Here is a 20,377-nt window from a genome sequence, read left to right as displayed (position 1 = left end):
TGAGCATCACCCATCCTGTACATGTGCATTTCATTTTATCTGCTCGAGTGAAGTATCCTACATTACTCGTTGAAATTTATTTTGTTAGTTTTGGCCCAGCCCTCTAGTCTGTTAAGGTCGTTTTGAGTTCTGATCTTGTTTTCTAGAGTATTGGGTACTCCTCCCAATTTGATGTCAGCTGCAAACTTGATAAACATTCCCTCTAAACCTTCATCCAAGTCATTAATAAAGATGTTGAACAGCACCAGACCTAGGACTGACCTCTGCGGCACTTCACTAGTCTTTAATTCTTTCCAATGAAGATGAACCCTTTGGGTTCGGTTACTTAACCGATTGCAAATCCACCAACATTAGTATTGTCTAGCCCACATTTGACTAGTTTGTTTGCAAGAAGGTCATGGGGAACTTTGTCAAAAGACTTACTGAAATTACGATATTCTAGATCTACAGTATTCCTACACCTACCAAGCTTGTAACTCTATCGAAAAAAGAGGTAAGATTCGTCTGGCATGACTTGCTTTTGAGAAACCCATATTGACTTTTAGTAATCACAGCTTTCTTTTCTAAGTCATTACAGACTGCCTTCTTAATGATCTGCTCCAGAATCTTTCCTGGTATTGATGTCAGGCTGACTGGGGTCCTCTTTTTTCCTTTCTTGAAGATAGGGATAAAATTTGACCTCCTCCAATCTGCTGGGACTTCTGTTATCCAAGAATTCTCAAAGATTATTACCAATGGTTCTAAAATTACTTGAGCCAGTCTCTTCAATACTCTTTAAGGATACTTCTGGAACATGGCCATACAGCCCGGTAAACATACAACAACCCTCTTTAAGGATACTCCAGTTGGCTCTGGAGACTTGAATTCATTTAGAGCTGCCAGGTTTTCTTTGACTACTTTATCTTTTTTGGGTTGCATTTCCCCAATTTCCTCATCCACTCTATATTGTTCAGGTTAAACACTGATTTCCTTTAGTGAGAAAACTGAGGCAAAGAAGATGTTGAGCAGTTCTGCTTTTTCTCTATCCCCTGTTAGCATTTCACCACATTTTCCATGCACAGACCCTACGGTTTCCTTGTTTTTTTTTCTTTTCTACAGACATAACTAACTAACCGTCTTTTTACTTTTTTAATCTCTATGGCAAGCCTGACCTCATTTTGTGCTTTTGTCTTTTGGACCTTTCCCCTAAATATGTTGGTTATTCATTTGAATTTCTGTTTAATTATTTACCTCCTTTTCCATTTCTTGTATGTGTCCCTTTTATATCTTAACTCAGTAGAAAGTTCTTTGGAACTCATTTTTTGTTTATTTATACTTCCCTTATTTTTTCTCCTTGTTGGCGCTATTTGCAATTGTGCCTTCAGTATTTCACATTTCAAAAACTCCCATCCAGCATTAACTCCCTTCTCATTTAGGGATCATCCTCAGCATCTCTCTAAAATTTCCTGAAATTACCTCTCCTAAAGTCTAGAATGTATGCCTGACTTATCTTAGTTTCACCCTTCATTGTATCTCAAACTCCAGGAGGGCATGGTCCCACCATTTCTACTCTATTGACCAGATCCTGAGTGTTGGTTAGGATAAGATCCAGAATAGCTGATCCCTTTGTTCCTCTACCACCTTCTGGAGAATGAAATTGTCTATAAGGCAAATGAGGAATTTATTGGACTTTGTATCCTTGGCAGAATTTGTTTTTCAATTCATATTGGAATAATTGATATCTCCCATTACTACTATATCTCTTCTTTCTGCCTGTTTGGTCATCCATTCAAGGAAGGCTTTGTCCAGGCCTTCAGTCTGGCATTGAAGTCTATAGTAGACCCCCACAATCTTTTTCAGTCCTCGATCCCTTAATTCTTAACCAGATGTTCTCAACTGGTTGACAGGATTTCAGCCCTGCATCTCTTTGCAGGTTTAAACTTCCTTGCCATATAATGCTACTCCACCCCCACTCCTGTTTGATCTATTTTTCTGAAATAAGTTATACCTTCCATTATTACATTCCAGTTATAGGACTCATTTCACCAGGTTTCAGTGATGTTTATTATATAGTAACTGTTTTGTTGTGCTACAGGTTCCAGTTCCTCTTGTTTATTTCCCATGCTCTGTGCATTAGTGTAGAGACATCTAAGCCCATAGGATATTCACCCTAGCTGGTTACTTGAGATTACTGTCCTTTTACTGCTTGGTACTTGTTCTGTTTGTCCAACTCTCTTTTTAGCCTTTAGGCTAAAGGAACTTATAGAAAAAACCGATCCTATCCCAGGAATATTGTAACTCTCCCCCACACAACTCAGTTTAAAGTCCACCAGATCAGGTTTTTGAGTTTCTCAGCAAAAACATTTATTCCAACTTGTGTGAGGTGCATCCCGCCCTGTTCTAGAGGCCCATTTTCGTGGAAACGCAGACCATGGTTCAGGAAGCCAAATTATTCTTGGCAGTACCAACTGTTAAACTTTATAAACAAAACAAGTACTGTAAATGATTTGCCAGAGGCAACCTATCACCTTGTCTAGTTCATTTGTAGAAAATATAAGTACACCCTATTCCAACTGTCCTTGATTAAATCACATTGCAACTTTCATTGCAGGTGCTGCAGAAAACTGCTTCCTGGAGAAATGGATTGGCTACATCCAATTACAATATTTTTCCTAATTACCCTTATAATTTTGCTGGTTTTAAAAATGGGTCATTTCTGGAATTACAGTTCCCAAATTACAGTTCTTCTTCCAGGTCCCAAGCCTTTACCAATTCTTGGAAATCTCCATATAATAGATCAGGAGAGGCCTCACAGAACAATGCTGAAGGTAATGTTTTATCTTCTTTCTGTGCCAGGGCAAAGTCCATCATTTTAAAGCTTTTTTTGAGCCACATTAGAACAAATCCTAAAATGTGTACAACTGACAATGTTAAAAGCCTGTTGTTTTCTCAGTGTTTATTTAATGCTCTGCAATTTTTATTCTTTTTAGACTAAAAATAATGTTCATGAATTGTAAGGGCTTATTGGCTGAAAAAGTAAAAACAAAGAGGGCATTGGTGGATGTACCATGCATTGTGTTTATGTGCAAGAGGGAGGAATTTGTCTAGGGCATTCTTGGAAAACAAAAATATCCACCACTAAGACTCAACCTCTGACTCTACTTCAGAGAGTAATAGATCCCACAATCATGTCCAAACAGTAACAAACTAGAGCTTCCTGTGCTCATTCATTATACACACACTTGCTTCCTTCTTAAATGATTGCTTTTCCTCCACCACGACTACAAATCTATTGTACTCTGAGGCAACATATGTTCAAACCTGCTCAGAACTTTTGGATTTTCAACAGGCATTCATCACTTAATGAGATGAAAAAAACAAATTAATAAGATAGAACAGGTACCTAGGAACAATGGACATAAATCCAGGCCAGAAACAGAAAATGACAGAACACTGTCAATCATGCATGAGTTCTGACAAAATGCCAGGAGTAATGTTCCTGCGTATTTCCATCCCTACATAATATTGGAGCATAGGGTTCTGCACTAAGGTGGTAAACAACAAAGAAGCTCTGTTTCTTCATGCTGTTGCCACTTACATTTTAAAGAAGTATCATAAACATATTATCAAACACAGTGGAGCTCAAAAAGAGATCAGATCTTGGAAATATGAGAAATGATTTACTTCAGGGACAATTTCTAATCAAGTCACTCAGACTTGAGTTCATAGTAATTTAAAATTGAGAAAACAATTAATAATTGAGAATAAAATGTAACAGCGTCACAGAAAGTCTTTGCATAATATAGGTAAAGGTAAAATTTCCCCTGATGTTAAGTCCAGTCATGTCTGACTCTGGGGGTTGGTGTTCATCTCCATTTCTAAGCTGAAGGGCCGGCATTGTCCATAGGTCATGTGGCCAGCATGACTTCATGGAGCGCCGTTACCTTTCCGCTGGAGCGGTACCTATTGATCTACGCACATTGGCATGTTTTCGAACCGCTAGGTTGGCAGAAGCTGGAGCTAACAGCGGGCGCTCACTCCGCTCCCGGGATTTGAACCTGCGACCTTTCGGTCTGCAAGTTCAGCAGCTCAGTGCTTTAACATACTTCGCCACCGGGGCTCCCATTGCATAATATACATATCATCAAATAAAAAGAAAGCCAGAAGGGGATCAGATCTGTGAAATGTGAAAGATATTTTATATTCACATCCTTTATGTGATGTGGTCTTTCTAATGACCAGAAGTATTCATGTCTACTTTCAAAATATACTTCATTCCAGTTGTCAAAAGTTTATGGCCCCGTCTTCAGCATCCAAATGGGATTCCAGAAAATGGTAGTGTTGACTGGGTATGAGATGGTGAAAGAGGCTCTCGTGAACCAGGCTGATGCATTTGCTGAGAGGCCCATCATTCCAATGTTTGAAGAATTTTCAAATGGCTTTGGTGAAGTATTTTGTTTTATATGGTTCTACTTGATTTATACAGCAGTTCTAACTTTAATGAGTTGTTAGTCACCCAGCATGCCCTAGGATGGGACCTTCTAAAGACTCACTGATGATTATTAATTACTTTTAATGTCTTATAGTAATGCTGTTTTAACCATGGTATGTTAATCTGTTTTTAGTTGATACTTGTGTTTTAGCTGTATTTTTTATTATGTAAATGTGACTGATTGGGCCTGACCCCATGTAAGCCGCTCTGAGTCACTTCGAGGAGATGGTGGCGGCATACAAAAATAAAGTTGTTGTTGTTGTTGTTGTTGTTGTGTCTTTGTGGGGCGGGTAAAGTCATTGTGATTGCTTATGTGATAGTTGTGATAGTTTTGGCACAGTGGAACTAATTTTCCATCAGAAAAACTCCTCACTTCCCTTATTACCTGAAGGACAGCCCCAAAGATAATACTGTTTCCTTTTCAATTACTTGTCGTGCATTAGTTTTGGCCCAGGTGTCTAATCTGTTCATGTCATTTTGAATTCTGATCCTGTGTTCTGGGGTATTAGCTAGATCTCCCTATTTGGTGTCATCTTTAAACTTGATAAGCATGCCCTGTAAACCTTCATCCAAGTCTTTAATTAAGATGTTGAATAGCACAGGGCCCAGGACAAAATGCTGCAGTACCCCACTAGTCACTTGTTTCCAGGAGGAAGTTAAATCATTGGTGAGCCCCCTTTGGGTCTGGTCGCTCAATCAATTACAATCACCGAAAAGTCATATTCTCCAGCCCATTTTACTAGTTTGTTTGCCAGAGGATCATGGGGACCTTGTCAAAGGCCTTATCTGAAATCAAGTATGCTAGAACCACAGCATTCTGCGCATTTACCAAGCTTGTAACACTATCTAAAAAAGAGATAAGATTAATCTGGCATGACTTGTTTTTGAGAAATCCATTTTGACTTTTAGGAATAACAGCATTCCTTTCTAAGCGATTGCAGACTGCCTCCTTAATGATCTGCTCCACAATCTCACCTGGCATTGATGTCACGCTGCCTGGTTGGTAATTGTTTGGATCCTCTTTTTTTCCTTCTTGAAGAGGGATAACATTTGCTCGGACTTTTGTTGCTGTCCAAGAATTTACAAAGATTATTGCCAGCGGATCTGAAATAACTTCTGCTAATTCCATCAATACTCTTTCATGTATTTCATCTGGTGCTGAAGTCTTGAATTCATTTAGAATAGCCAGATATTCCTTGACTACTACTTTACCTATTTTGGGTTTCATTTCCCCTATTGCCTCATCCATTTCATATTGCTGAGGTTGAACACTGATTTCCTTTCATGAGAAACCTGAAGCAAAGAAGAAGTTGAGCAGCTATGCCTTTGCTCTGTCCCTGTTAACATTCACCACCTTCTCCAAGCAGAGGCTCTACTGCTTCCTTTTTCTACTGTCATAACCAAAGAACCCATTTTTATTGTTTAGAATCTCTTGGCAATCTTGAGTTCATTTTGTGTTTTAGCCTTTTGTACCTTTTCTCTATATATGTTGGTTATTTGTTTGATTCTTTGTTTGGAAACCCCCGCCCCACCTTTCTATTTCTTGTACATGCCATTTTTAGTCTTCTCTTATGTTTTTCTTCTTGTTGGCACTGTTTGTAATTGTGCCTTCAGTATCTCACTTTTAAGAAACTCCCTTCTATTTTAGTTTTCCTGCCCATGGGCTCACACTCAGTATTTCCCTGAATTCCTGAAATCAGCTCTCCTAAAGTCTAGAATGTATGTCTGATTTCTCTTAGTTTCCACTTTCCTCTGTATCATAAACTACAGGAGAACATAGTCACTTTCGCCTAAGGACCTCACCACTTCCACTCTATTGGTCAGGTCCTCAATGTTGGTTAGGATTAGATGCAAAATAGCCATTCCCTTTGTTGCCTGCCTCATCCACCTTCTGGACAATAAAATTGCTTATAAGGCAAGTGAAGAATTTCTTTGACTTTGTACTCTTGGCAGAATTTGTTTTCTAATGGATATCAGAATAGTTGAAATCTCCCATTACTAGTATATCTCTTCTTTCTGCCTGTTTGGCCATCTGTTCAAGGAAGGCCTCATTCAGGTCTTCAGTCTGGCTTGGAGGTCTGTAGTTGACCTCCACAAGTACATGTTTTTCAATTCTTGCTCTCTTAATTTTAAATTTGCGATCAGTCTAGTTGCCTGCATCTCTTTGTAGGTGTGAACATCCTTGCTATATAATGCTACTCCAACCCTTTCCTGTTTTGTCTATTTCTCTGAAATAGGTTGTACCCCCCCCCCCCCATTATTACATTCCAATAGTTGTGCTAAGAATCCCAGTTACTCTTGTTTATTTCCCATGCTCTGTGCATTAATGTAGATACATTTATGCCTGTGGGACATTCTTCCTAGCCACTTATTTGAGATTGTTTTTTCTCACTGCTTGGTACTTGTTTTGTATGTCCAACTCTCACTTTAGCTTTTGGGCTAAAGTATCTCACAGAAGAAGCTGATTTGAATAACATAAATCATCAGACACAAGAAAAGAAGAAAATGCAAGATCAGAAAAAGAGGAAAGGAAGGCAAAAGAGTCAAGATTTATGGTGAAAGAGAAAAAAATAAAAGAAAATGGATAGTGAACATTTTTGGAATGTAGGAAATGGATAAATAGGTTATGAATGACAGGATGGTATATGAATGTTTTCAACCCAACAGATGGGAGGTCACTGCAGCAGGATGACTAGGAGAAGGAAATAGTATAATAGGAAACAATGATAGGAGGCACTATTCAAAAGTGTATATGTTTAAATGTGTGTGTATGTGTGGATTTGGGAGGAGTGGGGAGGGAGGGGAAGCAATAATACAATTGTATTGCATTTTATCTTGATCAAAAATGTAATTTCTGCAATACAATAGTGAAAATAAAAAACTTTCATTCCAAAAAAAAGATAATCTCTTTTTACCATTAAAGTACATTAAAAGCTAAGAGTAAAAACAAGCTTTGTTTCACAGGTTATCACAGTGGAAGAGACTGAAAGAATAAAAAAGACAGTGATATGATGGACAGATTGATAAATGAAAAAATGTTTTCTTTTATCAATGCTACTTAAGAATAAGAAATCTTCACAAGTTCATCTCATTATAATGCTGAATTAATGCCAGTATAACTATAAAGTGAACTTTTAATTCCAAAAAGCCCAAGAAAAGAAGAGCAGAAAGCGTATGAAGAAGATGGGCTGCTGGTATCTCCTTTGGACTTGAGTGCTGGGGGTGTGAAGAGTCTTAAAGATCGCTGCAATGTGGAGAACTTACTTGTGAAACTTAAAGGACTCAGCCAAAGATGACCAGTTACTGTGTTCCTGACCTGCATTTACAAGTGGAAGAGACAGGGAAAATCAGTGTGAAGAAGCAATGAAAGAGATAGCACTCTAGGAATACCAGCTTTTCTCTGATCTCCGTACTCTCCATTGCAGAAATCCAAGATTTAAAACGTTAGCAGTACAGACAGAAAAAGCAAAGATATTTTGAATTTTTGGCATTTTGAATGATTACATTAATTTTAAAAATTAATGGTCCAAGCAATTGGTTCAATGGTTACAAAGCTCAGTTTGGTGCTAGACTTTTGATATTTTGATATGTTTGGTATGTTTTAATCATTTGAAAGACTATTTTAATTGATGCGTATATGTTTTTACAGTTTTATAATATTGTGTTTTACTGATATTGTTGTCTGAATCTGGCATTGAATTATTATCATCGTTTGTAAGCCACCCTTGTTGGTGTGTGAGAGGTTAATTGAGACAAATACCTCTTCCCCGTCTCAGATTCCAGTCCCACGGAAAAGTAAACTGTCATCAGTCAATCTCGGCAGTTCAAAGCCTTTTATTGACATTATCTACAGCTATGTACTTAAAGCGAAGCTATTATACACGTCTCATCTCAAGCAGATCATAGTGGCGACTGAAAGCATTTCTTATCAGTAAAGAATAATTCCTCCCAACATTCCATTCTCTGTGACTAGTTCCCTTGTACATAAGCAAAAGGGAAGTCTCATTCCTTTGCCCTTCTAGCAGTAAATCAATGCTCTATGCAATTAACTACTTCAGCACTAGAATGCTAACCGAAGCAAATTTCCACACTTACATTGCAACAATGAATTAAACATTTCACTACATAAAACCATAACCTTGACAGCCCTGAGCCTTCTTTGGGGGGTGAGAAGGGTGGGGTATAAGTACAGTAAATAAATTAAATAAACAAATACATTTTTCAGGTCTTACTTTATCACATGGTAAGAACTGGAAAGTGATGCAGAGGTTCACCTTGTCCACACTTCGGGACTACGGAATGGGCAAGAGATCCATAGAGGATAAAATTGTTGAAGAGTGCAGCATCCTGACAAAGAAACTGGAATCTTATAAAGGTTGGTTGGTTGGTTTTTTCCTTTTGATGCTCTAGAGCAGTGGTTCTCAACCTGGGGTCCCCAGATGTTTTTGGCCTACAACTCCCAGAAATCCCAGCCAATTTACCAGCTGTTAGGATTTCTGGGAGTTGAAGACCAAAAATATCTGTGGACCCCAGGTTGAGAATGACTGCTCTAGAGAGTATCTACCCTAAGGCAGTTTAAAAGTGCTGAAAATGCTGTGTTATATTTCTTGAGCCTCTAGAGCAGTGGTTCCCAAATTTGTTTGGCCTACCACCCCCTTTCCAGAGAAAATATTACTCAGCGCCCCTGAAAAGGTGGGCATGGCTTAGAGGGGTGGGCGTCGCTCCTGATCAAGAGGGCGGGGTGAGCCTCTCCCCTAGTCCAAGATGCAGGGCTGCAAGGGGAGGTGGGCAGGGCCACAAATGGGCAGCCAGGACTGGGATGGATGGAGTTACGAGCTCTGAGGCAGGGCCGAGCTTCTGTCCTGCAGCGCTGGTCCTGCAGCGCCTGCCAGGACACAGGGGGTGGGGCTAGAGGAGGGGGCAGGGCCTCTTCCCAAGTGCCTGATGGGGCTGAACCTCTATACCCCACTCCCGTGTTCTAACAAGCGCCTCAGGAGAGGTAAACAGAGGCTCAGCCCTGTCTCGCACTCTTGGGAAGAGGCCCCGCCCCTGCCCCTAGCCCTGCCCTTTAGTCCTAAAAGGCCTCTCAGGAGAGGTATAAAGGTTCAGCCCTGTCTTGGGCTCTTGGAAGGAGGCCCCACCCCCTTCCCTAGCTCCACCCTCTGTGTCCCAACAAGCGCCTCAGGAGAGGTATAGATTCTCACCCCTGTCTCGGGCTCTTGGGAAGAAGCTACACCCACTCCTCTAGCTCCATCCCCTGTGTCCTAACAGGTGCCTCAGGTGCTCAGCCCTGTCTCTGGCACTTGGGAAGAGGCCCTGTCCCTCCCCTGGCCCTGCCTCTGTGTCCTAATAGGTGCCATCACCGTACCCTGGATTGCTGCAGCACCCACCAGGGGGCGGTAGTGCCCACTTTGGGAATCACTGCTCTAGAGCAATCATTCCAAGGATTTCCCTGGAAAAGTTTAATTTAGTCTGTGTCTACACAGCCAGAATAAAATGGACTCACTGCTCATTTATTACGGTAAATCCATATAATCTGTGGGTCACATACTCTGCATACCTGCTACCTCCAGCTGTTAACCTGAATCAAGATAACACAGGTTTTACTGCAGAGATTCTAAGCGTTTTGAGGATTTGGATAGGCGGATCTGGCCCCTGGACAGGCGGATCATTGTCCACATTACCAATCAGTTGAAAGACATATCACTTGCTGAGGAAATGAGTGATGTGACCAGAAAAGAGATGTCAGCAGTAAGCCTCTGGAAGAGAGCTGCTTGCTGGTGGTGAGGTGGTATTGCCACCACACATTAGGACTGGCCAGCAATGTGAACAGCCAAAGGAGCAGCCCCAGGGCCCTTTAAACTGGAGTTTTCTGATGACTGTAGCCACAGCCTATGCCAACATGATGTTTAGTTGCACTCAAGAGTTCTTGAGACACTTGAAATGTTTTGAACAGTTCCTTGTTTATATAATCCTCAATATATCAGAACTTAGACTCAGTATCTAAAATGAACACAGCATATACATGAGAAGGCTGACTCAGAGATCTAAAATCTATGAAAAGGAAATTTAGCATTGATATTATTTCTATAATCTCATTACATCTAACATTTTGTTCAAATTTTATATTGCTGTATAGGGAAACCACTTGAGACAACTACAGTCATGAATGCAGCTGTTGCCAGCATTATAGTGTCCATACTACTTGGCAGACGATATGAATATGAAGATCCCATATTTCGAAGATTGCTGGAGTTAATCAATCAAAATGTCCGGGTTTTTGGAAGCCCCTCAGTCCTGGTAGTCTCACTCCCACACCCAAGTATTGCTAGTCTAGATAGCGTGGGCTGGAAGTGAGCATTTAGTGTTGTTAATTCTGAAAAATCCAGAATCTGAAAGTTGAGGAACTAAATAATTCTACATGTCACAGGATCAAATTCACATATGCCAGAGGACCAAACTGGTTGGTTACTGAACCCATTTGCGCTTTCATCTAGGACTAAGACAGTTTTAATAGTCTTGATAAAAAGCGTGATCCTATTAGTTCCCCTAGACTTCTCTGTGATCTTTCATGCCATAATATGTTGCCAAACTATCTGAATATTTGGTTTGTTGCATTGAATTTGATATTTCTGAGCTCTTATTCCGAACTCTATGCTTGGGAGTCACTGCTCAATGAGGGTACTAGCAAAGTCTCCTCCTCAGACTCCAACTCACCCTCAGATTCATGAACACTTTCCTGCTCCCCTTCCTCTTCTGAAAAAGAGGAATCCCTGACAGTATTCTACAAAACAAGTGACACCCTAAAGCAAAGATTCCCATGGAGCCTTGGGGCTCCATGGGTGATAGTGAGGGGCTCCATGCTGCTTCTCGTTTCCTCCTCTTTCCTTCTCCTGAGAAATACAGGAAAATTAAAGTTTTTAGCCTGAAAACAACAGCTGCTGGTCTCTGTCACTCTGCAAATGATGGTAATGTGTCATCAGCATCTTCCACCTCCTGCTAGAGAGTAGGGAATCCCTTTTGCTTCAACCCCAGATACTGTCATCAAAAGCTGTAGATTCTTGGCAATCCGACTCTCTGTCTGAATCTTCCTGCTGCAAAGGGTGTTGTGAGGCCTGTAGCCCCCCCCCCCCCAATTTTTTCAGGTTAAAAAAATAACCTGGTTTACTCATGAATTTTAACTGGTTTAACTGGTTAACCAAATCTCCAAGTCTATGAGATGCAAAAAATTAAGAGTACCTCCAGGCACTATCTCAAGTAGATGTTGACAGGTCTGTAGCGGGGGGCGGGGGGGGGGGGGGCGGGGTTCAGGGGTTCAACCCACCCCCTGAAATTTTCAAACCCCCCCCCCCATTTTTCTGGCTACAGCCCTGAGTAGACCCTCAGTTAACTAGTACCCATGGGGATTGATAGATGCTGGATAAAGGCTGATTCTGGTTGCTCAAGAGTTACTATTAAAAATAGTTGCTTGAGAGGTTGCCTGTGTTCTGGTTAACAATTATTCTACTGTAATTTGAAAGTGTTTAGAAATATTCACCTGATAACAGTCAGAGACTTTTTTTTCCTTGTCATGTTTCAGTACTACAACATGTTTCCTGCTCTCTGTTTTCTTTCTGGAGGTCGAAAAATTCTCCTTGATAACAGAGAGGAGCTTTTTGCTTTCATAAATGCTACATTCATAGAACACCTCAAAGAGCTGGATGAAAATGACCAGCGGAGCTTTATTGATACTTTTCTCATTAGACAGCAAGAGGTAATGAAGTCTTTTCAAGGAAAGGGATGCTGACATTTTCATATTAACAAACTCAACATTTTCTAAATATTCTTACATCTGTTAACAGTAAGGATTTTCTGCAAAATCATCTTGATCACAAAAATATAGAGTATTAAAGATAGCACCCTATTAACAAGATATGCATGTGAGCATGTGTGCATGTACTTTTCGGAACACTGCAAGGATTGGTATTCACCTCCTTCCTCCTCAGTGCCCAACCTCACCCCACTTACTCAACAATCTTAGAGGCCCCACACAACCATTCCATGCTTCGTAGAGAGTATGCAAGACTGCAGAAATGTATCAGTGTAGGTAGATGTGAAATGGTGACATTGTTGGAGCTGAAGAAGAATTAAAATCTCTATATAGAGCAATTAGAGACAGAGGGACCCCCTTGGTTCATGCCTTCTCTCTTGTTTTCACCTCTGTTTCTTAGATTTATGTAACTTCAGGCAATGTTTTGCTTCTTACCTGCATGTAGAGATCATTTCCCTTCTTCCCAAAAGTCTGCAGTGTCTTATTACCTTTGGTTTGAAGAAGGAGTATTGTGAGGTTTCTCTCTGCCTCCAGATGTCTTACACATAGAGGTGAAAGTCACAATCTGAGTCTCTTCTATCAATGTTAGGTAACATTCTTTTGGCTATCTACTCTTTTATCTGGAATGTATAACATGTAACAAAAAGAATATTTTTTCCTAATCTTGCCAAAGCATCCTGAATATTTTTCTCCTTTTTTCCCCATCATAAAATCATATATAGCACTGGCTACATTGCAACTCTACTCTGTTATGGATACCAAATATTCCTATAGACATTTGGACTGTGATGGGTTGGAGTTTTGCTGGGGTTTTAGCACTACTGTGAAGACCAAAATATCCACTGCTTGTGGTGATATGAAAATAATCAAACAAACTCAATGAATGTTTCTTATAACAGTGTAGGCTTTACCTCCATGTATTTTGAACCAATAAAGATATCATCATCACCTGATCAATGGTTTAACTGTATAAGTAATGGTATGAGCCATTTCCACCCTATACTCGCCACGGAATAAAACTCCTTGCAGAGTATATGGGGCAATAAAGACAAGCTGAGTATTATAGTCGTTTTTTGGGTTCACAGAATTTGTATTCTATATATGTTCTATTATTCATGTCATAATGTAATACTACCTTGAGCCACTATCTATGTCCCCTTAGGATCCACCTACCCAGAAAATTGATGGTGAACTTCTCACCTTAAAAGTTGAAACCTTTCTGTTTATTTAAGTAAGTAGAGTGCCTGAACATACCTTGTTGTAATCTTTTTTGTAAACTTCCTTTACAAATTGCTGGTTTGCAAGTATATATTTATGATGTGTATTATTTGTAGACCCAACCGCCTGACGAAGACTCCTGTGAGTCGAAACCGGTTGCAGGTTGGAGTCAAGTTATATGGAAATTGGAGTCTACTTGTACAATAAAGAACAGGACATTTACTCGCATGAAAAACTGGTCCTTATACTTCAAAAGAAGAACTGCTAATTTCTACTTATATGCAATTGGGATAGTCCTGTTTTTTGGATAGACATTGATTTTTGGATATACATTGAGTTTGTTTGATTATTTTCATATCACCACAAGCAGTGGATATTTTGGTCTTCATAGTTCAGGGGAACCCATTGTCCTTTTAGGTTTTAGCACTACTGTCATAGTTGCACATCTGGCTATAATACCATAGTCATATTCTTCAGTGATTCTGTCCACTCCCCATGAAGCATGGAAAGATGAGCGGGGGGGGGGGGGGCTTCAGAGGTTGATCAGTAAATTGTGGGGGAGAATGCTAACTAGTTCAACCTAGTCTCTGTTCTATGTTATGGCACTGAATGTTTGCCTTATATGTGTAATGTGATCCGCCCTGAGTCCCCTTCGGGGTGAGAAGGGCAGAATATAAATACTGTAAATAAATAAATAAAATAAATAAAATAAATAAATATAAAACAATAAATATATCACACAGTGTTTTCAAGGTCACTACTTTTTCAATCTCCATGAATGTCATGTTTTCTCCTGTTTCTCAGTATTTCTTTTGACATATGCACATGGAAGATTGTCACTCCTTTTGTTTTAAGCCATTCTTTTTATTTCAACCTAGGAGAAGAGCAACAATATTAATGGATATTTCCATAATGAAAATCTAAAAACTCTTGTGGCTAATTTATTTGCTGCTGGCATGGAGACCACTTCCACCACCCTGCGCTGGGCCCTTTTGCTAATGATGAAGCATCCAGAAATTCAGTGTGAGTTTCCTTAGTTGACATTATTGCAGTAGATCTTTATTTCAATTTTGCATGGGACAACTGAAGTACATTTGAGGAAATGTCCTCTCTCCAGTTCTACTTGCTATGGTGATAGAACCATTAGCCAATCTAATCAGAAATGACAAAACAATTAAAGGATATAAAATTTGTCAAAAATAAATAAAAATAAATGTATGTTCAGATGACGCTATGGCAATATTAGGAATATATAAGGAAAGTATAAAATATAATAAAACGTGAAAAGCTATCAGATTTGCAATAAATCTTGAAGAATTGGAAATTTTACATAAAAACCTTTTCTGGAAAGAGCTAAAAGAAATGCAAACCAATCTGGAGATCAGGGCCGGCCCCACCATAAAGGCCAGTGACGCCGCCGCCTCGGGCGCAGGTCCCGGGGGGCGCCGTCAGGCTGGGAGGGAGGCGGGGCACCGCTCTGACGGTGCCCCGCCGCCCGACCAGTGCGCCCTGGCCTTGTGGCTCCCTCTTTCGCCCTCTTCCCTCCCCGGGCGGCGAAGCCTGGTTCCTTCGCCGCCCGGGGAGGGGAGGAGGAGATCGCTCCTTCCCTCCCCGGGCGGCGAAGCCTGGTTCCTTCGCCGCCCGGGGAGGGGAGGAGGAGATCGCTCCTTCCCTCCCCGGGCGGCGAAGCCTGGTTCCTTCGCCGCCCGCGGAGGGGAGGAGGAGATCGCTCCTTCCCTCCCCGGGCGGCGAAGCCTGGTTCCTTCGCCGCCCGCGGAGGGGAGGAGGAGATCGCTCCTTCCCTCCCCGGGCGGCGAAGCCTGGTTCCTTCGCCGCCCGCGGAGGGGAGGAGGAGATCGCTCCTTCCCTCCCCGGGCGGCGAAGCCTGGTTCCTTCGCCGCCCGCGGAGGGGAGGAGGAGATCGCTCCTTCCCTCCCCGGGCGGCGAAGCCTGGTTCCTTCGCCGCCCGGGGAGGGGAGGAGGAGATCCCCCCTTCCCTCCCCGGGCGGCGAAGCCTGGTTCCTTCGCCGCCCGGGGAGGGGAGGGGGAGATCCCCCCTTCCCTCCCCGGGCGGCGAAGCCTGGTTCCTTCGCCGCCCGCGGAGGGGAGGGGGAGATCCCCCCTTCCCTCCCCGGGCGGCGAAGCCTGGTTCCTTCGCCGCCCGCGGAGGGGAGGGGGAGATCCCCCCTTCCCTCCCCGGGCGGCGAAGCCTGGTTCCTTCGCCGCCCGCGGAGGGGAGGAGGAGATCCCCCCTTCCCTCCCCGGGCGGCGAAGCCTGGTTCCTTCGCCGCCCGCGGAGGGGAGGAGGAGATCGCTCCTTCCCTCCCCGGGCGGCGAAGCCTGGTTCCTTCGCCGCCCGGGGAGGGGAGGAGGAGATCGCTCCTTCCCTCCCCGGGCGGCGAAGCCTGGTTCCTTCGCCGCCCGGGGAGGGGAGGAGGCGATCCCCCCTTCCCTCCCCGGGCGGCGAAGCCTGGTTCCTTCGCCGCCCGGGGAGGGGAGGAGGAGATCGCTCCTTCCCTCCCCGGGCGGCGAAGCCTCCCTCTTTCCAACCCTGGCCGCGCCTCCCACGCTGCGTGGGAGGCGGGGCCAGGGCGAATAGCATGGGAGGCGGGGCCAACCCTGGCCCCGCCTTCCACCCAGCGTGCCCTGGCCCCGCCTCCCACGCAGCGCGGGAGGCGGGGCCAGGGCACGCTGGTTGGGAGGCGGGGCCAGGGCGCAGGAGGCGGGGCCGGCGGGGGGCGCTTTTCAGCGCCCCCGCTTAATATTTAAATTTATCTCCGACCGGCCCTGCTGGAGATAAATTTGTTTTGGGGGGGGGGGGGGAGAGAAGCTAAAATACTTGGGGGTAATAAATTGTAACCAATTATGGAAACACGTCAACAAGCAAATACAAATCTAGAAAAATGGAACGGAGACATAACAAATAGAATTAAGATAATAAAGATGATGATTCTACTTAAGCTTATTTTCTTCTTCCAATTCTTACTAGACAATATTCCAAATAAAATAATAAAGAAATGGGATACCACAATCACAACTTGGGTAGTAGGAGCCAATAAAAATAGATTTTCAAATCTGACATTATATTCAGAGAATGGAGGCTGGGGAGCTCCTAACTTTCAGCAGTTTTTTGAAGCTTGCCAATTAGTGAAAGTATTAGGTCTTGACAAGGCAAAAAGATGGGTTAGAATTGAGAAGTCAATAAATGGGTGGGATCATTGTCTGTGTCTAAAGGAAAGAAAAGGGCGATAGTATACAGCCCTGCCATACTCCTTTCCCAATCTTGAACCAGTCTGTTGTTCCGTGTTCTGTTCTTACTGTGGCTACTTGGTCTTTATACAGATTTCTCAGGAGACAGACAAGGTGACTTGGTATCCCCATACCACCAAGCACATGCCATAGTTTATTATGATCCACACAGTCGAAGGCTTTAGAATAGTCAATAAAGCAGAAGTCGATGTTTTTCTGAAACTCCCTGGCTTCCTCCATTATCCAGCGGATATTGGCAATTTGGTCTCTCGTTCCTCTGCCTTTTGTGAACCCAGCTTGGACATCTGGCAACTCTCGCTCCATGTATTGCCGGAGTCTGCCTTGCAGGATCTTGAGCATTACCTTACTGGCATGGGAAATAAGTGCCACTGTACGGAAGTTTGAACATTCTTTAGCATTTCCCTTTTTTGGTATGGGGATGTAAATTGGTTTTTTTTTTTCAATCTGATGGCCATTCTTGTGTTTTCCATATTTGCTGGCATATAGCATGCATCACCTTGACAGCATCATCTTTCAAGATTTTAAACAGTTCAGCTGGGATCCCATCGTCTCCTGCTGCCTTGTTGTTAGCAATGCTTCTTAAGGCCCATTCAACCTCACTCCTCAGGATGTCTGGTTCTAATTCACTCACCACACCGTCAAAGCTATCTTGTATATTTTTATCCCTCCTATACAGATCTGTATATTCCCGTCACCTTTTCTTGATTTCTTCAGCTTTTGTTAGGTCCTTGCCATCTTTGTTTTTGATCATGCCCATTTTTGCCTGAAATTTGCCTCCGATGTTTCTGATTTTCTGGAAGAGGTCTCTTGTCCTTCCTATTCTATTGTCTTCTTCCACTTCCATGCATTGCTTGTTTAAAAATAGTTCCTTGTCTTTCCTGGCTAACCTCTGGAATTGTGCATTTAGTTTCGCTGTTTCCTTTCACCTTCCTTCTTTCTTGGGCTACTTCCAGTGTCTCAGCAAACAACCATCTTGCCTTCTTGGTTTTCTTTTTCTTTGGGACGTACTTTGTTGCTGCCTCCTGAACAATGTTGTGAACTTCTGTCCATAGTTCTTCTGGGACTCTATTGATCAAGTCTAGTCCCTGAAATCTATTTTTCACCTCCACTGCATATTCATTAGGAATATTTGTGAGATCATATCTAATTGGTCTGTGTATTTTCCCATTCTCTTTAGTCTGATCCTAAATTTTGCTATAAGAAGTTCGTGGTCTGAACTACAGTCAGCTCCAGGTCTTGTTTTCACCGACTGGATGGATGTCCGCCACCTTTGGCTGCAAAGGATGTAGTCAATCTGATTTCGGTGTTGACCATCTGGTGAAGTCCATGTGTAAAGCCGTCTTTTAGGTTGTTTGGAAGAGAGTGTTTGTTATGCACAGAGAGTTTTCCTGGCAAAATTCTATCAGCCTATGTCCTGCTTCGTTTGGTTGTCCCAGACCATGCTTGCCTGTGATCCCGGTTATCATTTGACTGCCCACCTTAGCATTCCAATCTCCTGTAATGAGAATAATGTCTCTTTTTGGTGTGTTATCCAGTAGGTGCTGCAGATCCTCGTAGAACTGATCTAATTCTGCTTCTTCAGCAGCTGTGGTTGGGATGTATATTTGGTTCACTGTGATGTTAAACGGTTTGCCTTGAACCCGAATTGAGATCATTCTATCATTTTTTGGGTTGTATCCAATCACTCCTTTCGCAACTTTATTATTAACTATGAAGGCTACTCCATTTCTCCATGGCTTAGAAAGACATATTCTCACCATTGTGATAATTTCTTTCCCACGCTGCATCGGTTAATATTCAAAGCTGAAAATATCTTAAAACAATAGAGATTTGTGAATTCTAATAAAAAAATCCTTGAAACAAAATGATAAATGGATGTAATATGCACTGTTTTTAAACTACTGGTCATTGTTTATGCAACTGTGTGAAGATGAACAATGCTGATGTCATGATCTTAATAGAAAGAATTGTTCTGTTTTCTAGGTAAGGTCCAAGAAGAAATTGCTGTCACTATTGGGTCTGCTCAGCCACGGGCTGAACACCGGAAAAAAATGCCATACACAGATGCAGTAATTCATGAAGTTCAAAGATATGCTAATATTATCCCAACCAACTTGCCACATGCAACCACTAAGGATATTACTCTTAAAGGCTACTTCATTCCAAAGGTGATTGGATCACTGTACTTGGATTAATCATTTTGCAGTTTTAGCACAGTGGTTTATTTCTAACTATATAATAGTTCAAGCAACATCATTTTGTCTTGAACTATCTGAAATCTTATCTCTTTTGCACTGAGACTATTATCTCAGTATATGTGAAGGCAATTTTACATTTTAAGAATTACAGCAGAGCCTTGTATGTAATTGTATCAAAATAACCAAGAGCTTTGACTCTGCAGGGAAGCCACATCATTACATTACTGTCCTCTGTGCTCCACGATGATTCTCAATGGAAGAAACCACTTAGATTCTATCCAGAGCATTTTATCGACCCCGAAGGGAACTTTATTAAGAGAGATGCCTTCATGCCTTTCTCTGCAGGTAGTACCTTTTATGTGTCCATAGTGGACTCAATCCATTCATCCACACTAAGCATGTTGATTTGGTTTACAAACTGTTCCAGAGGACCCTCTGTAGGGAATCATTTTTCTCCCTAGACAATTCATTGACTTCTGCAATTCTTAATTTCAATGATTATTGGAAGTCTCCAAAGTAGATTTTTGTATTGCTGCTAATTTGTGATTGTTGCTTACAGGTCGGAGGCAGTGTGCAGGCGAGACCCTTGCCAAAATGGAGCTTTTCCTCTTCTTTACAACTCTTATGCAGAAATTCACCTTCCAGCCAGCCCCTGGCACCTCTAGGGAAGACCTGGACCTTACCCCTGCAGTTGGGTTTACAACACCCCCAATGCCCTTCGATGTCTGTGCTCTGCCCCGTTGAGAAGGCTCAAGCCTGCTATGTGTCCATCTCTACAATCCTGCTGTTTTATTCACCAAGAAAATTGACTGTACGAACTATTCTGTACAACTAGCCCATGCTTGCTTACACACCTAAGCTTTCCTACATAACATTGTGTTATTTAGAAGGTCACACTTTCTCAAGAGAAAATCCAGTTAACAAATAGACAAAGCAATAGGACATTCTCACCTTGCTGGCATCGGCCTGAGCAGCAGCACTGCCTTCACGCAGATATTTCCTGGGAAATATCAGACAGAAGACTGTAAATTAGTTCAGCAAATTCAGTTCCTTGTACATTCATGTTTCCATACATGTTACATACATGGAGGTGCCCATCTCACCTCCTTTCTCTACACAGAAGGCTGCTGTGGTTGTTGTTTCTTTGTTTTGTATTTCTTTTATGGTCCTCTTTTGTTGTTGCTTGATTTGGAGATTTGGGGTCCAAAGTTATAGTTAAACTTATATCATACAGTGGCACTGGGCAAATCCCTTTCATTGAACTTGCTGCCTGTATATAAAGGGTGCATTAATGACAGTTTTCACTGTTGCACCTTCAAGGCATTTTCAACTTATTGTGACCCTAAGATGAAGCAATCACAGAGGTTTTTTGGCAAGATTTAAATAAACAAGATTTATTCAGAGGATAAA

At 42.1% G+C, this 20,377-nt stretch overlaps 1 protein-coding gene across 3 annotated transcripts; it reads left to right on the top strand.

Moving 5' to 3' along the window:
- The first annotated feature begins 2,562 nt into the window (after window positions 1-2,562).
- On the top strand, window positions 2,563-20,377 carry LOC100556366 (cytochrome P450 2K4). 3 transcript variants are annotated; one of them, XM_008116818.3, is made up of 9 exons: window positions 2,563-2,807; window positions 4,261-4,423; window positions 8,697-8,846; window positions 10,611-10,771; window positions 12,051-12,224; window positions 14,378-14,522; window positions 18,753-18,937; window positions 19,171-19,312; window positions 19,527-20,377. In XM_008116818.3, exons 1-9 carry the CDS (start codon window positions 2,619-2,621, stop codon window positions 19,709-19,711), a joined length of 1,494 nt encoding a protein of 497 aa, XP_008115025.2. In that variant the 5' UTR covers window positions 2,563-2,618; the 3' UTR covers window positions 19,712-20,377. The 3 variants fall into 3 exon arrangements, with proteins under 3 accessions (XP_008115025.2, XP_062840699.1, XP_062840703.1); XM_062984629.1 differs by lacking the exon at window positions 12,051-12,224; XM_062984633.1 differs by lacking the exons at window positions 12,051-12,224; window positions 19,171-19,312.

This window comes from Anolis carolinensis, chromosome 1 (genome assembly GCF_035594765.1).
Source record: "Anolis carolinensis isolate JA03-04 chromosome 1, rAnoCar3.1.pri, whole genome shotgun sequence".
NCBI classification, from domain to species: domain Eukaryota; kingdom Metazoa; phylum Chordata; class Lepidosauria; order Squamata; family Dactyloidae; genus Anolis; species Anolis carolinensis.
The sequence above is the reverse complement of the archived record's forward strand: the minus strand, read 5'-3'. Positions and strand labels throughout refer to the sequence as shown.

Coding starts and splice junctions, on each gene's coding strand:
- LOC100556366 (XM_008116818.3), top strand. CDS start 2,619: ATGGATTGGCTACATCCAATTACAATATTTTTCCTAATTACCCTTATA. Junction 2,808..4,260: donor CTCACAGAACAATGCTGAAG/GTAATGTTTTAT, acceptor ACTTCATTCCAG/TTGTCAAAAGTTTATGGCCC. Junction 18,938..19,170: donor AAGGCTACTTCATTCCAAAG/GTGATTGGATCA, acceptor TTGACTCTGCAG/GGAAGCCACATCATTACATT.